The following is a 14451-nucleotide window of genomic DNA, read 5'->3' on the forward strand; positions in this document are numbered from 1 at the left end:
GCCATTTAAAATATTCACTCCAGCTCTGGTTATTGCAGCTATGTTGAAACAGAATAAAAATGATGCATGTGTGACACTGCTGCTTTGAGGGATTGTTTTGGTATTTGTCATGCATGAAGACCTTGGACCTTTAACTTCCACCCTACAGCTGTATACCTAGAGACAAGCAGGAAGTTCTGGAATGCTTTTCTAATGTTAGTAAAAATTTCAAAATATTTCAGATAGATACAAAAATTAGAAAAGTTGGGTTTGTCTTGTGGTTGTTCTGTAGCCTTATAGAACTCTGCTTTGACAGCCTTCCTAATGGAAGTTGCTTTTCTATCAGTCTTATAGTTAATTTACAAGCTAAGTAGGTATTTACATGAATACCTAAAGTGTTCACTGCAGTGGAGAGAGTTAGTAAATGACAGTAACCCAGGCAGACCATTGGAATTGCAAGAGGGGACATTTTAGTGCAGTCAATTTTGGACTGGAGGTTGAGACCCAAGAAACACAGCTGTAATTCCCCTGGTGAGTGGGGCAACTCTAGCTTTGCTTCTAAGTCTGCATAATCCTCTGAAAGCACATGGTACTTAAGCACTGGAATAACCAGCAGGCACAGGTCAGTAGCCAGACTTTCTCCAGATGAATAAGAAAAGGAATTTTGGAATTCTTGTTCATCTGTAAACATTTATGAAGCACTTGTTCCGCTTGAGGAAGAAGAAGAGAAAAGGAAGGTGGCAAAAGCAGTTAGGGTGATACCTTTCTGACAAATATAAATTCTGGCCAGTACAGCTGTGATTAATCCTTTGGTGGTCATTGCCAAGGTAGGAGCCTCCTGACAGAATCCTCCTTGCTGTGGAAATGGGACAGTTTAACATTTCCTTTGAAACCAGAAGAGAAGAATTTTGGTATATTTTTTTTCCTTGGGGGTTTGGTAGAATTCTGAGCTGCCAGGTTAGTTTGTCTTGGAAGCCTTATGTGCTATGACCCCAGGATGCCAAGAGTTTCTGCTGGCTCTTCAGCACTTCCAGGCTCCAAGTTAGCCTGTCCTGGCTGAGGAGCAGCCCACCAAGCAGGGAGAAAGCCACATATGTTCCAGCTGTAGTGTCTGCCAGAGCCCTGAAAAAATGGTTGCAATGTCACAAAAAGTTAGAGGTTAAGTAAATAGGAATCTCCCAGGTTAAAAGATGGCTGTTCTGTGGGAAAGTCTTGAGTGATCCCTACTTGGAAACCTGCAGTTTTGAGGGGAATTTTTTTCTGCTTATTTCTCCTTTGTTTTTAAGCTGGAATAATTCCTGTATGCACTCCATGCTGCTGATCCTCCATGTTTAGATTTTGCTCTTCTTAAATAGTGAGGATAAAAGAAAGAGAACAGTGGCTTCCAGTTCCTGCAAAGTGCTTTTGAAGGCAGAAATTTCAGTGAAGGCTTTGAGGCCAGGCTGCATGTGATATGGAAGTAGGAGACATGATTAAGTTTTGTGCTGTGTGGCTGAAGAGGATTATTCACCTACATGTGCCTCCACCTGAGACAAACACGATACAGCAAGATGGCATCTTCCAGCTGAAAAATTGGCGTAACTTTATCTCAAATACATGCGTACTGCAAAATTCTGTTATCCTTCTGGCTTTATTTTGGATTGCAGTCTCCCACTGACAGAGCCACTAAACAGAATATGAGTAACTACTGGCTGGCAGAAGAATAATTTGGTAGCTGTCTGGTCACATGCAGCAATGTCTTGTTCCATTTGAGATTTTATTTTCTTCTTTTTTAAGCGAATTAATGTCATACCAAGCCATTTATTGTATGGAAGAATTCTGCCACCAAAACTGGGGAGGTACTGTAGGAATCAGTGCTGGTGTCACTGGGCTCCCATGCTGGTTCAGTGAGATGTGCAGAGTTGCTTGAAGTGCTGAGTAGTTTTGTTGTTGATTGTTTTTTTTATAATTTGGGTCCTGATTGTACAATATAGGCACTTTTTTTTTGGTTGGTTGGTTGGTTGGTTTTTTTGTTTGTTTTTTATTTGGTTTTTTTGTTAAAGTGATAATCTTTATAAGCCTAGGAAATCAGGTAAGTTCTGTCTGACAGAGCTCTTGAGTCTTCTCAGCTCATAGTTAGTGTTACCAAAACTTTCTGAGTTTCTCATGAGTTGTTGAGGAGCTACAGTGCAGCTTGTGGCTTTTTATTTTTTCATCCTAAGTTTCCTCAAAACATCCCACTGATCAGTGGGAAGATAAGCTTTAGCTTTTCCTCTGTGATGAAGTCTTTAGAGGGATTGTTTTGTCTTGCCTACAAGATTTTGAACCAACAAAATATATTTGAAACAATTTAAACCTTGCAATGAGTAGTGTATTGAAGTGTTTATGGAAGCGTGTAATGTAGTACCATTGGACAGTGAGATATATGGATGTATGTTTCATTACCTGGACACAGGCAAGTACTGTTCTGCTGAGCTTTTTGTACTCTGGTTACGTAACCATGATGGAAAAGATTTCAGAAATTGTGTAGTGCTACAAATATTTATGGACCTGCTACAAAAGAGAAATTAAATCTAGAGGGTAGCAGAAGACTTAGCAAAATCATCGGATTTTCTCTGCTTCACATTATTCACATGTTCTTTGTCATTCCTTTTTTTAACTATCTTCCTTTGACTCCAATCTGGGAAGAGACGTGTAAAATATAGAGACATATTATACAGTATAAATTTGCTAACCGAGGTGGTGAAAAAGAGACCAAAACAGACCAAAACAGGTTTTGGAGGACTGTGAATCCAAAAGCGTTTTCCACCTGTTTTGGTGGTCTAATGGCAGACACCACCTCTCCCTCCTAGTCCTCCAACCCCACAGCACGGATCTTGCAATGCCAGACTTCCAAAAGGTTCCTCTGGCACAAGCTGCTTCATGCTTACAGTGTGTCACTGGCAGAGCTGTGGTGGGCTTTCCTTACCACAAAAACAGGCCACAGCTGGTTGCACTCCCCAGCTCTCCACGGACAGCCTGGGCATTTGCTCTGAGCCCTTCGGTGCTCACCAGGAGTGGCAAACCCCCACTAACTCTGGCTGACACTGTGATTACAGGACATCAACGCTTCGATGACAAACAGCTCAGTGACAAGCAAACCGCCCGTAACACTGCGGCTCGTCGTCCCAGCAAGTCAGTGTGGATCTCTCATAGGAAAAGGAGGTTCCAAAATCAAAGAAATCAGGGAGGTAGGTCTTGGGATGTGTGGTGGGGACACTGGCTAGCTCAGCATCCTGTTGCAGGAGGATGCTACAGCATCACTTTGCTGATCACACCAACATGAGCATGTGTCGACTGAAAAGCCTGCAAAAGCCTTGCTCTGGGAAAGTAGGGGGCCCAGCACAGCTGGACTTGTACTTTTCTTGGCACTAAAGACCATGTGTGAAACAGAGAAACAGCTTTACAGTGTATAAAGTCTTTCATGCACAATTAAGCAAAGCAACAGTGACAAATGGCTCTTCAAATTTCTATTCCAGCACAGATCCCTGCCCAGCAATACTCAGAGGACCCCAAGTCAAAGAGCTGCAGCCATTTCCAAATTAGTTACTACCCTTACAGTCAGAGAAAAGCCCAAGCACTGTGATTCCAGGCTAGTCGATCTATTTTATAGAAAAGTGTGATTTTCATGCTCCTTTCCTGTTTCTCTTTAATGTCACTGGGCCACGAGTGACCTGATTTGATGCATTCCAAACACATGCAGAATTTATTTTTCGTCCAGACTTTAGCTAGAGGTACTAATTCAGTGTGCTAGGAGACACCTTTTTGTCTAAGCAAAAAATGCAAAAAGTACCATACAGTGCCTGTTTGAACTCTTCCATGCATGACTGTTAACAATACAGCACATGCCCAGCCAAGGATCTGGAGTCTGTAATCATTCACAGGTACATGCTCAGTTATATGGAGAAAATCTGAATAGGACATTTCAGAAAAATTGATTGTTTTTCTGGAGGAAGTGACAATATTCCTTCTAAATTTTATATCATTCCAACACAAAGTGTTGAATACTAGGATACCATGTTGATCCATTTTTTTAATTTCCCTGTGTCAATGCAAAAGGCTTTTGACAGGTTCTACAAAGTTGAAATTCTGATTTTTTTAATCTAAAATGTGGATGCTAGGTAGTAGGTTTTATGGAGCTTTTAAGTTGATTTCTTTGTTGTATTAAAATAGAAGCGGGCATGAGTGTGAACTGTGTGCTAGTGATTGTTTAGCTCTAGGTTTACAGCTGTCCATACTTTAGATTTTCTATTAAATATTGGTAGTTTCACTCAGAGCACTGTGGGAATGCGCCCAGGACATAGTTTCATAAAGGTGAGATTGGTCTGTTGGTTAAATGAAGCGACTGAAGTGATTATCCTGGTCAGCAGAGTTTCAGAAGCAATTGCCTGTAGTCTGGTACAAGGAAGTAAAAGGATAGTTTTTGGCCAAATAGGTGTTTTGATAAAGCTAATGTAGTGAGAAGTCACACTGCACATCTTCCTAAGCATAAGGATAATGGACAAAATATTACTTGTTTCTTGCTACTGATAAATGACCAAAGTCAGAGAATAAACAAGATAAGCACTGGGAGTAAATGCATAAATGACTCTGGTACTTGGCAGTCTTTTGTGCTGGATGTACAGATACCAAGGAATGTACATTAAAAAGCAAATACCAGGAAAGAGGGGGAAATCAAGGAGCATCCAGCCCAAGATGTGGTCTCATTTCATCATCATACAACACACTGAGCAGTTGCAAAAGAAGAGGTCTTTTGTGTTCAGTCATGCACCCAGGAACAGCATGTAGGATTGCAGCACTTAGTGAAATTGTGAAGAAAAAAAAAGTAAAAGCATGAGGGATTGATCAAATTACTGTGAAATTCCAAAGTCTGTTATAGGGCATGGAATTGATACTTTGGCCTTAAACAGCACTAGTGAACAGAAGATTAAATCAGTACATTAATCAGTCTTTGAAAAGAAGTTATACACGTGTTGTGTATAATTAGCAAGAAAACAAATTAATTCCTTGCTGAGTGATGCAAAGTTAATGGTTGCTGAAAATACTTGTATTTTAAAGCCCAAATACTGCATTGGAATAACAGTCAGGAATAGATCTTTTGTGCAATATGTTAAAGGGCTTATTCAACATCAAATGCCTGGGTTTTTCTCTGTTCACTGAAAAGGTCTTCTGTGTTTGTGTAATAATGTCAAGGGTTGTTTGGACCTCCTGTATTTTCTTCTTTCTTTCTTTTTTTTTTAATAAGACACACTAGTGCCAAGATCAAATTTTAAAAACATTGCAAAAAAAACCCAAAAGTGGCTCATTACTTTCTTGGGTTCATTAATGAGCTAAAAGTTGATAATATGCATATATTTAATCAACATTAATTATGATTTAGAAGTGCTTCTGTACCATTTAGCATAAGGAAGTCACAAATTTCAACAAGAGACACAAGTCAACCATCAGTAGATTAAAGAGCCATTTATCAGTAGATTAAAGAGTGACTCATTTGATTAGCTGAGCTTCTTCAATTATTGGGCTTTTTTCCTTCTTTTTTTTTTTTTTATTATTATTATTGAAGAGTACTTCATTTCACCATTTCCACTTTTTAGTCAGCATTGCAACTGTCTGTCTTTGAGAGGGTTAAAATTCTTCTCCTGAAGTTTAGGTCGCAGTTTCATTCCCTAACAGCTACTGAGGACTAACCTCCCCGGGGTGGTAGTGCTGGCAAACTGGCTTGAGCAGCCAAATCCATGTCGGGGATAAGAGTTTCCATATGTGCTCTACCACATCCAGCACGGAAAGGAGAAAAAGTGTAGGGGTGCACCCCCTCCGTTGTCTCAGAGGGAGAGGTGCCATTGCCTACGTGGCAGTGATGGTGTCTCCGCTCTGTCTCTGCTGAAGTCCACAGGGGCCCAGGTGCAGGTGGCAGGGGACATGCTGCCCAACTCGACGGAGCGCGCGGTGACCATATCCGGCACTCCCGACGCCATCATCCAGTGTGTGAAGCAGATCTGCGTGGTCATGCTGGAGGTAAGTGGGCACCCTGCGTGTCCCTTCTCACTCACGAGACACTCAAACACATTATTAATAATTGTCAATTGCCATGGGTTCCCCTGAGGTGCTGCTTGCCCTTCCTGTGCCAGGGATTTCCAGTGGCTCTGTTCTCCTGGTGTTTGAGAGCCTCTTGCAGCAAGGTTTAGCAGTCAAAGGCTGTCATGACATTGCTGAACAACAACCACGTCCAGAACAGAGCTGCAGTCATTCTGAAAGAAACACATTTTATTCTGATGTAGAATAGGGCAGAAAACATCCACCTCTTGTTTAAAACAGAAATAATTCTGACCAGCCAGGACTTCTTGCTTCCTTAGGGTCAGGCCATTGCATCAGACCAATAATTTACATCTTGATGGCAGTGTTTTAGCCCTTACATTTGATACACAAAATAAATTTATATAAAAATCTGGGCATTTTAACCCTTGCTGAAAATGCCCATAATTTCCAAGCCATCGACCACTTTCAAAATTGTGGCCGTGTTTCCTAAAATGCCTTAACATGCTTAATGAAGCTTCATAGCTTCATCTGACAGTGGCAGTAATGAAACCACAGGTGTCACCATTCCCTTGTTTTGGCCATGCACTCAGGTCCTCAGCTCTTCCCTTGAATCCCAGACAGGAGGCCTCTAGCTTGCTTTTGGTCTGATGGGGTGGATGGTAGGGTGGGATGGGCTGGGTTATCTGCATGCCTTGTTGTCTGAGGTGACCAATATTTATAAAAAGAGATATCTTTTTTATACAAGCTCTTGTTCGTTTCACATTTTGACTGCTTTGTGTTTTTGTCTGCAGTCCCCACCCAAAGGTGCCACCATCCCCTACCGTCCCAAACCTGCCTCTGCACCTATCATTTTTGCAGGTGGCCAGGTAAGAGCAGACACCATTTTGGCTTCAGCTGGAAACCACACCGTCCTGGCCCAGCCTCAGCCAGCGCCTGTTAGTTTCAACTTTTACTCTTTCTTGCCTGGTATAGTATTGATGTGCTTTGTCTACTGTGTGTGCTTACAGTTTGCAGGACAGGAGAACACTGCATTGCAGACTTTACGCAAAATTGTGACAACCTGGTATTTTACCAAGATTTGACATTAACTTCTGTAATTAATAAAGGTTTGCCCTTCTGCAGATTGAGAGGTGTCCAAATCAGGAGCTCACTGAGTGGGGCAGCCCTGCTTATTGTAGTGGTTGAGGGCTTTTTTTCCTTAACTTGCAGCTTCACTAGCAGTATGAGCAGTTTAGTCAATTTTCAGAGGTGATGAAACAGCAGGACATTTCTGCTAATGAAAAGTTTAATTTTTCTCTCATAGTTTTCATACTTTTTGGGACCAAATAATGCATTTTGCAGTAAGGATTCACACACACATAATTTCCATTGCTTGTAGTCCCTCAGGACCAAGTAGCAGTGTAATTCTGAGGTGACTACAACTACTTACATGCAAGTGTAGACCTACCAAACCACGGTGTGGAACAGCCTGATTGATACCACAAGAACAGCATTCCTGGGTTTTTTTAATGTAAAGATGTTCTGATGACTCGTCTTTCACCTTAAGCTATATCATTCAGGCTGTATCTCATCTGCCTTTAAAGACCCGCATGCATTTGGTTCTTCTGTGTCTGTTAGTAATGTCTGAAATGGGTCTGCAGCGTATGACAGAGGCATAACAGGAATGCTCTACCATCATCCATTGCAGGGGGAATGCAGCTTTCACTGAAGAGCCAGTGATTAACAGAGCTGATAAATATCCTAAAAACAACATGGGAGGGTCACAAGGGGACCAGTGTAGCTGCCAAGCTTTGAGCAGTGGTGGAGGAGTGAGATGCTGCAAGCCCTGCCTAACTCAAGGGGAAATCGACCCTATAAACCCAGCCTAGAGGAAGGCAGACATCTCTCTACTCAGGGTTAACATATGTAAAGCCCCTCTGGCAGTAAGGCACCCCCACCCAACCAGATCCTTTCCCCAAGGTGATGCCAAGGTCTCTTTTTAAGCAATTACCAATTACCTGCATGGTGGAACCCACCCCATCAGCCCATCCAAGGTCATCACCCTGTCACAGGGTGGGTTGATGGCACAGACTGTGTCCCACCTCGGGCAACTTGGAGATCATATGAGAAGCTGGACACGGAGTTCTTGGTGGAGCTGGGTGCCCAAGTTGCTGCTGGCATTGTTAGTGTGACAACCTGTTTCCACCACAATCTGCTGGTGTGTAAGGGAATCTCCTGCACAGCAGCACACGCCTCCCAAGCATATGCCAAAATGCTTCTGACAGCCCTTGTCATGAGCTGCCTCTGATTTTGTTTTTTTTTTGTCTCAGAGTTTTACTTTCTATTCTCTAATGATTTGTTCTGATGTATATCCAGATTTTTCTAATCTGGATGTAGTAGCTGTCATCGTGTTTGGGTCTACTTCTATTACTTGTCATCAAAATAAGAAATCTGCTTCCTTAGTGTCCAAAGCTGAATTGAAATGTAAAATAATGTGCCAGAAACTGGTCTATGACTGAAAGTTCAGAATAATTTACTCCATATGTGTAAGTTTACACTGCAGTGCTTTCCTGTAAGAAATGTGTGTGTGTGTATATGTGCAGCAGCCCATTCTACCAGTGTGGTAATTGCCGTTGCCTTCAAAGACTGTATATGATTACTCAAAAGCATTGAAACTGTTTGCTAGAGGGTGCTGAGTAGTTTGTATAAATAAATGAAAGTATCCTATTTTCAGGTCTAATAGCTCTTGTCATCTTCAGTTTTATCAGTTAAAAAAGTGTTCTCACTTTTCTAATGCAACCATGTTGATGTGAGAAAGAGTGTAAGAAGCAGACACCTTCTGTGTGCTTTGAATTTCTGTGTGCTCTGACTAAGTAGAATTTTTAAGGAAGTGCTTAAAATGTGTTTGGACACCAATATGGAAAGCCACTTTAACATGTTTCATAAGTGGAAATTAATACGAAAAATAAAATTTTATTAGCACTGTTAGTTCCACTCAGCCTTTCAGCTAAGCTATCAGAAGTTATTTTTGTATTCTAAATTACATTGTGGCTGTCTTGAAAGGATTTTGTTTGTTTAACACTTAGTAAAATGAGTAACATTAGGAAAATATAATCTCTAGTTTTCCTTAAGAAGTTGGGGTTTTTCCACTCTAAGTATTGATTTTAATTATCTTGTGCTTCTTTGATACTGCATTGCATAACAAAACTAAAAGGAAACTGCCCTGCTTGGCCCCTACTTTTACTTAGCACGTGCCATGGTTAAATGGAAAATTTCTACCCTGTGTGCTACATTGGTGTTTAAATGGGTACTCAGAGGGTGCAGCTTTGCTTTCTGTCTCTCACCAGTATTCTGGTCTAAAGTGAGGGAGATGTGCAGACCACGTCATCCCTGCTATTACTCACATCAGTAGGGAAGTTGCCCTTGACTTCAATGGAAGCAGATCCATAGCCCATGTGCTCAGCAGTACATTATAGGACAGATGTCTCAGTAGCCTCTCATCAGGCTTGAGCTTGGCAAGTCCCAGCCCTCGGCCCCAAAAACACATGGTTCCCCTAACAAGGGCCAAAAGAGAGACTTTTCTCAAGCTAAATCAATTAAATGACCTTTTGTCAGCCTAAGAAATTAAAACCTTTTTTTCTCCGTTTTTTTTTTTTGTTTTGCTTTTTTTCTTAGTGTTTGTTTTTGTTTGGGTTTTTTGGGTTGTTTTTTTTTTTTTGCGTTTTGGTTTGGTTTGGTTTTAGTTTTGTTTTGTTTTGTTTTGTTTTTACTGGGGAAGGAAATTCAAGGCCCATCTTGTCCATTCTGGTTTGACTACCAAGCAACCAAGTAAACCGGGTCTGAGTGCTGAATGTTCATTGTTTTTGTTACTTCTCCGGTTTGTTTGCTTCATCCTACGCACAGATGGAAGTATGGGGGAGCAGAATGATGAGGGAAGGGGTGGTTTCCATTAGGTTTGCTGGTGATGTTTTTGTGATGGGTTCTTGCTAGTTTGCAGACCCCTGCTTGGAAAACAGCCATGTAAAAGATGTTCTCTCTGCTGGGCTTGAAATACAGTTGAGACCAGAAAAAACACTTGTGGTTCAGCACAGAGGCTCAGACACCAAAGCATGGTTTCCAAACCCACTGTTCACTCACAGACCCAGCTGTAGCCTCCCTGAAGCTGCTGCTGTGCTTGGCTGAGCACAGGGGCCCAGCCCCACAACCCCCCATTGAGGTTGTCCTCATTTGGTGAAACAGTTAAACAAGTTTCACTTGCTTGAATGTATGTTTCCTTTAGACCCCCTGATGACAGTGATCACTTGTTTTTGTGGAATGGAACCTTTTCTTGTGATATGTAACCCATCAGTGATGCCCGTCCCCTACAGATGCACATGCATGTTTGCTCATGAACCTCCCAATGAGCCTGGTACACACACTTTTCCATGAAAACTGCTCATGTGCATAATGTTTTCCAGATTATGGCCTGGCTTTATAACTAATTTAAAAACTAAATTAAATGTTTCTTTTCCAAAAGGGAAATTCTGCTGCAAAAATGTGCATCATGCAGTTGAGACATTAAAGGTTTTAATATGCAAACTCCATTAAATGAATTGTTTTATCATTTGCCGAGGATTCATTACTTTCTAAGAGCCTTTTGTCAAATAAGTATTTTGCAAACTAAGTTAATCAGCTCTGTTCCTGTTTATAATTCTCCCACTACAAATATTTATGTTATAATTTGTCCTTCTGCTTTCCTGCCTGTCTAAGCACAAGCACATTACATTTTTTCTGACATGCCATTCCTTTCATATGTAATAGAAAATCATAAACTCTCTGTAGTTTTCTTTGTAGGCCACTGCAGAGAGTTAAAAAGGACCAGCAGGAGAGATAAAGGGCTGTGCTAGCTGTTGCAAGGCATGCCATCATATCCCTCCTCACTCAAGTGCTTTTTTTACCCCCACACCTCACCCCAGTGCTGCCAGAAATTATGCCGGAAACTACATCCCTTGCACTGCTCTTGTGGCTGGATTTGGAGAGAGGATATCTGGCTTGTTGGGAAGATCACCCACTGTGCTGGGGGTCTCCATGATGCTCCTGTCTCCAAACTGGCTCTGTGCCCAGGCACTGCAGGACAGGCTGCCATCAGCATGCAGGCTCAGCTACCCACTGGCACAGCAGCCTGGGCATGAACTCCATGAGGTGCCCCAGCTGGCACTTGGTATCTGTGGCTGTCAGATGAGGTGGCTCAGCTCAGAGCTGGCTGACATGTGGCCCTGCACACATGCAGCAGTCCGGAGCTGGAGGACAGGGCAGGGCATCCCCTGAGCAGCTCTGTCCCCTCCTCACTGTGCCTCTTGCTGCTCTGGCATCAGCATTTCCCTAGGTGTCTTGGTGTCACTGGCCAGCCCCTGTGCTTCCTTGACCTCCTCAGTGTCCTTAGCTCTGCTCCTGGCAGACAGAGCTGGACTAAAGAGAGCTCCTGAGGGCTGAGATCATCAGAGTTTGGGCAGTGGCACTTGGTGTTTTCTGCTTGCGAGGGGTGCATGAGCAGCCCGACAGAGATCTTTCTGTAAAGGGTTATCAAGCAGCACAAGACAATTAAACAATTCAGTGTGGAAGGCAATGCAGGTGGCATTTGCTGGGGCGGGGCATGAGAAGATTTTCTGAGGAGAACAGGAATGCTGCTTGTCCCAGCTGACTAACCCGTGTCTTAACTGTGCTTGTTGTTTCCAGGCGTTCACGATTCAGGGGCAGTATGCCATCCCTCATCCAGACGTGAGTCCAGCACATGTAAATTATTCCCTTTTTGTTCCTCTCCCTCTTATTTGTTCTGGGCAGCATTTGCTTTCTACAGTTAGCAATAAAGATATGGCCTAAGGACACTTTTCCCAACCAGCATGGTCTATAGCCAATTGTTAGCCCAGCTGCATCTCTTACCTTGTGTAATAATTGCTGGAAAGTACAATGGCCCAGGAACAAATGACAGTTATCTTGGTCTTCTTTGCATGTGATATATTTGAGTTCTTTTAATATGTAATTCTACAGTAATTGGTTAATATTAACAATAGCCATTACATGTAATAACAGTAGAGATATCATTTATAACCAGTTTGGTTATTTTTTTCTCTATGGTAGATTAGAATGAATTATTAAACCTTTTATTTTTCAATATAATTTTAATTAATCCAGTTTTAGAACACGTAAGATGGTTTCTCTGCTCTGAAATAATTCCATTTGATTGGTTAGTTCTAATTTCCCATCCTGCCCTGCAGTTGACCAAGCTTCACCAGTTGGCTATGCAGCATCCCCCCTTTACTCCCCTTGGGCAGACCACCCCTGGTTTCCCTGGTACGTACCCATGACCCCCTGGGGATGTCCTTCTTCTTAACAGCTTTGTTTCCCGTGGTCATTACATCATTTTAATAATAAATGTGGTCAATGACCAGCAATCCTTCTGTTTTTGCACATTAATCTCTCTTCTTCCCTCCCGTACCTCTGTTACAGTTCCTTTTGTCATTACTAAAACATGCTTTGTTTGTTACTTTTATTAATTACATCTGCTTCATTTGTGCCCTTGGCTAAAAGCCCTGAGTTTCTTCTGTTCAGCCCTTGCAGAGTTATTGTGGACCATACAGTATGTACCGGTTGGTTCTGAGGAAAGTTCTTGGGAGTGCTTCTTGTCCATGCTTTGGTGACATGGATCAGGGAGACGCAAACATGGGAAAACAGTTGGTTCTCATGGCACAGAAGCACCATTTAAAGAAACTATGACATGCTGAAAGTTGAATTGTTGTAGAGCCAAATGTCTTGAGAGCATTTGTAATCATCGCTGCTGGGACAAGTGCCTCACTTCCTACTAGATAACCCAGTTACAGCTACAAAATGCAATGGAAATTTATTTAAGGACTTAAAATTTGTTCCCTACTTAATAAAGCTGAGAGATTTCTTGATTAAAGAATGAGAAGTCACTTAAACCTGTGAATGAACATTTTTACTGTACTTCACAACATACATGCTTGACATCTAAAACTTCAGAGAACAGAATTGCATCTGTACTGGTACATGCTTTGTATGGCAAATAACATTTTATCACATACATCACAAATTCTGTGAGCAACTTGACTATTTGATATTCAGTGTGAAATAAGCTTATGCAATTCATAATTGAATATAAACAAAATTAGTCACTTTTTAAATAGAATATTTATTTTTGTATATTCTAGTTAGAAATTACTATTTTTGGCATATCTCTACAAATAATACAATAAACACCAAAACAAGAAAAAATAAGAGAAATATTCATCACATCAAAACATACTTTTGTTTCTTTGTGATGTATCTGATAAAATACCTACAAGTAATGGCCTTTCCTAGCTTTGTGTTTCCCTTATTCTTGTCATTAACATCCTGTTCCTTAATCTTTTCCTGGTTCTATCTGTGAGATGTACGTTTCTGTGATGTTACTTTGTGTTAGAACAGTAATTCCATTTTTCCTGAGCATTTTCCTTTTGTCCACCCAATTTACAAACAGATGTATGCAGCTTAGAGTACTTTGTCCATTGCCCTTCCAAAATTACCCTTCCCAACATTTCTTCAGCAACTAATCCTACATATAATTTCCAGTTTTTCTTAGGTTAATTTCTTTGTCCTTATTTTATTTTTTTTGTTATTTTTCATAAATATGTATTTTCTTCAACTAATTGTTCATCTGACACCCACTTTAATTTTCCATATTCTAGAATTCCTAGTAGACAGGTCCAATTTCAGCCATACATTAATTTCTCAATCGATGTGTTTAGAACAAGCTTCAGAGACTTGTTTTTAGAGGAAACCCTTCATTTTCTAGAAGCTTTTTATGATGACCCTATGGAATCTCATGTGACATTTGTTTCTTTGGTGGGTTAAAGGTTAATTAAAATAAGAGTAATTTAAAATTAGTCCAGCCCTCTGAGTTTTGCATCCTTTGCTTTCTTTTCTGTTTCACTATCAGTTCTCTGTCTTTCTTTGCTCCTTTCTTTTATCTTTTTCTTTCCTCTCCTTTCTGTATGTTTCCTTCTTTAAAAATTCATTTGTTGTGTCTTGCCCTTCTTGCAAACAGCTGGTGTAACATTTTCCCTCTGTCCCCTAAATAGGACTGGATGCCACTACTCCAACCAGTTCCCATGAACTTACTATTCCCAATGATGTAAGTGGACCAATAATCCATATCGCTTTCTCTTCTCTCGCTCCTCTGGCACCAGAGGGGACACCTCTGATCTTTGGCTGATCTGTAAACACCAGCCCCAGAATAACCTGTGCAGCACTCAGTCTGTGGGGAGGGGTGTGAGGGGTTGGTGAAATGCTGGATGGCAGCAGCAGGAGTGACTGTCCTCTCTCGTGCCCCTTGGTGACAGTGCTACAGGGCTTCACTGGCTTCATGAAAGCCTGGGCTCCCAAAACTCATCTCTCAGGGGGTGG

General features: G+C 41.4%; 1 protein-coding gene across 32 annotated transcripts in view; it reads left to right on the plus strand.

Moving 5' to 3' along the window:
- The window catches only part of LOC110469722 (poly(rC)-binding protein 3), a 497474-nt gene that overhangs the window by 455359 nt on the left and 27664 nt on the right, over positions 1–14451 (plus strand). For 19 of the 32 annotated variants that reach the window (XM_085573677.1, XM_085573675.1, XM_077784924.2 and 16 more), the window contains 6 exons: positions 3057–3188; positions 5884–6012; positions 6825–6968; positions 11728–11784; positions 12267–12342; positions 14127–14179. In XM_085573677.1, coding sequence (XP_085429803.1) covers positions 3057–3188; positions 5884–6012; positions 6825–6968; positions 11728–11784; positions 12267–12342; positions 14127–14179 — 591 coding nt within the window. The remainder of the gene's footprint in view (positions 1–3056; positions 3189–5883; positions 6013–6824; positions 6969–11727; positions 11785–12266; positions 12343–14126; positions 14180–14451) is intronic. The other 13 variants (XM_077784938.2, XM_085573692.1, XM_077784945.2 and 10 more) reach the window with 2 other exon arrangements.

The sequence above is a fragment of the Lonchura striata genome, chromosome 2 (genome assembly GCF_050655825.1).
Source record: "Lonchura striata isolate lonStrDom1 chromosome 2, ASM5065582v1, whole genome shotgun sequence".
Taxonomy (NCBI): domain Eukaryota; kingdom Metazoa; phylum Chordata; class Aves; order Passeriformes; family Estrildidae; genus Lonchura; species Lonchura striata.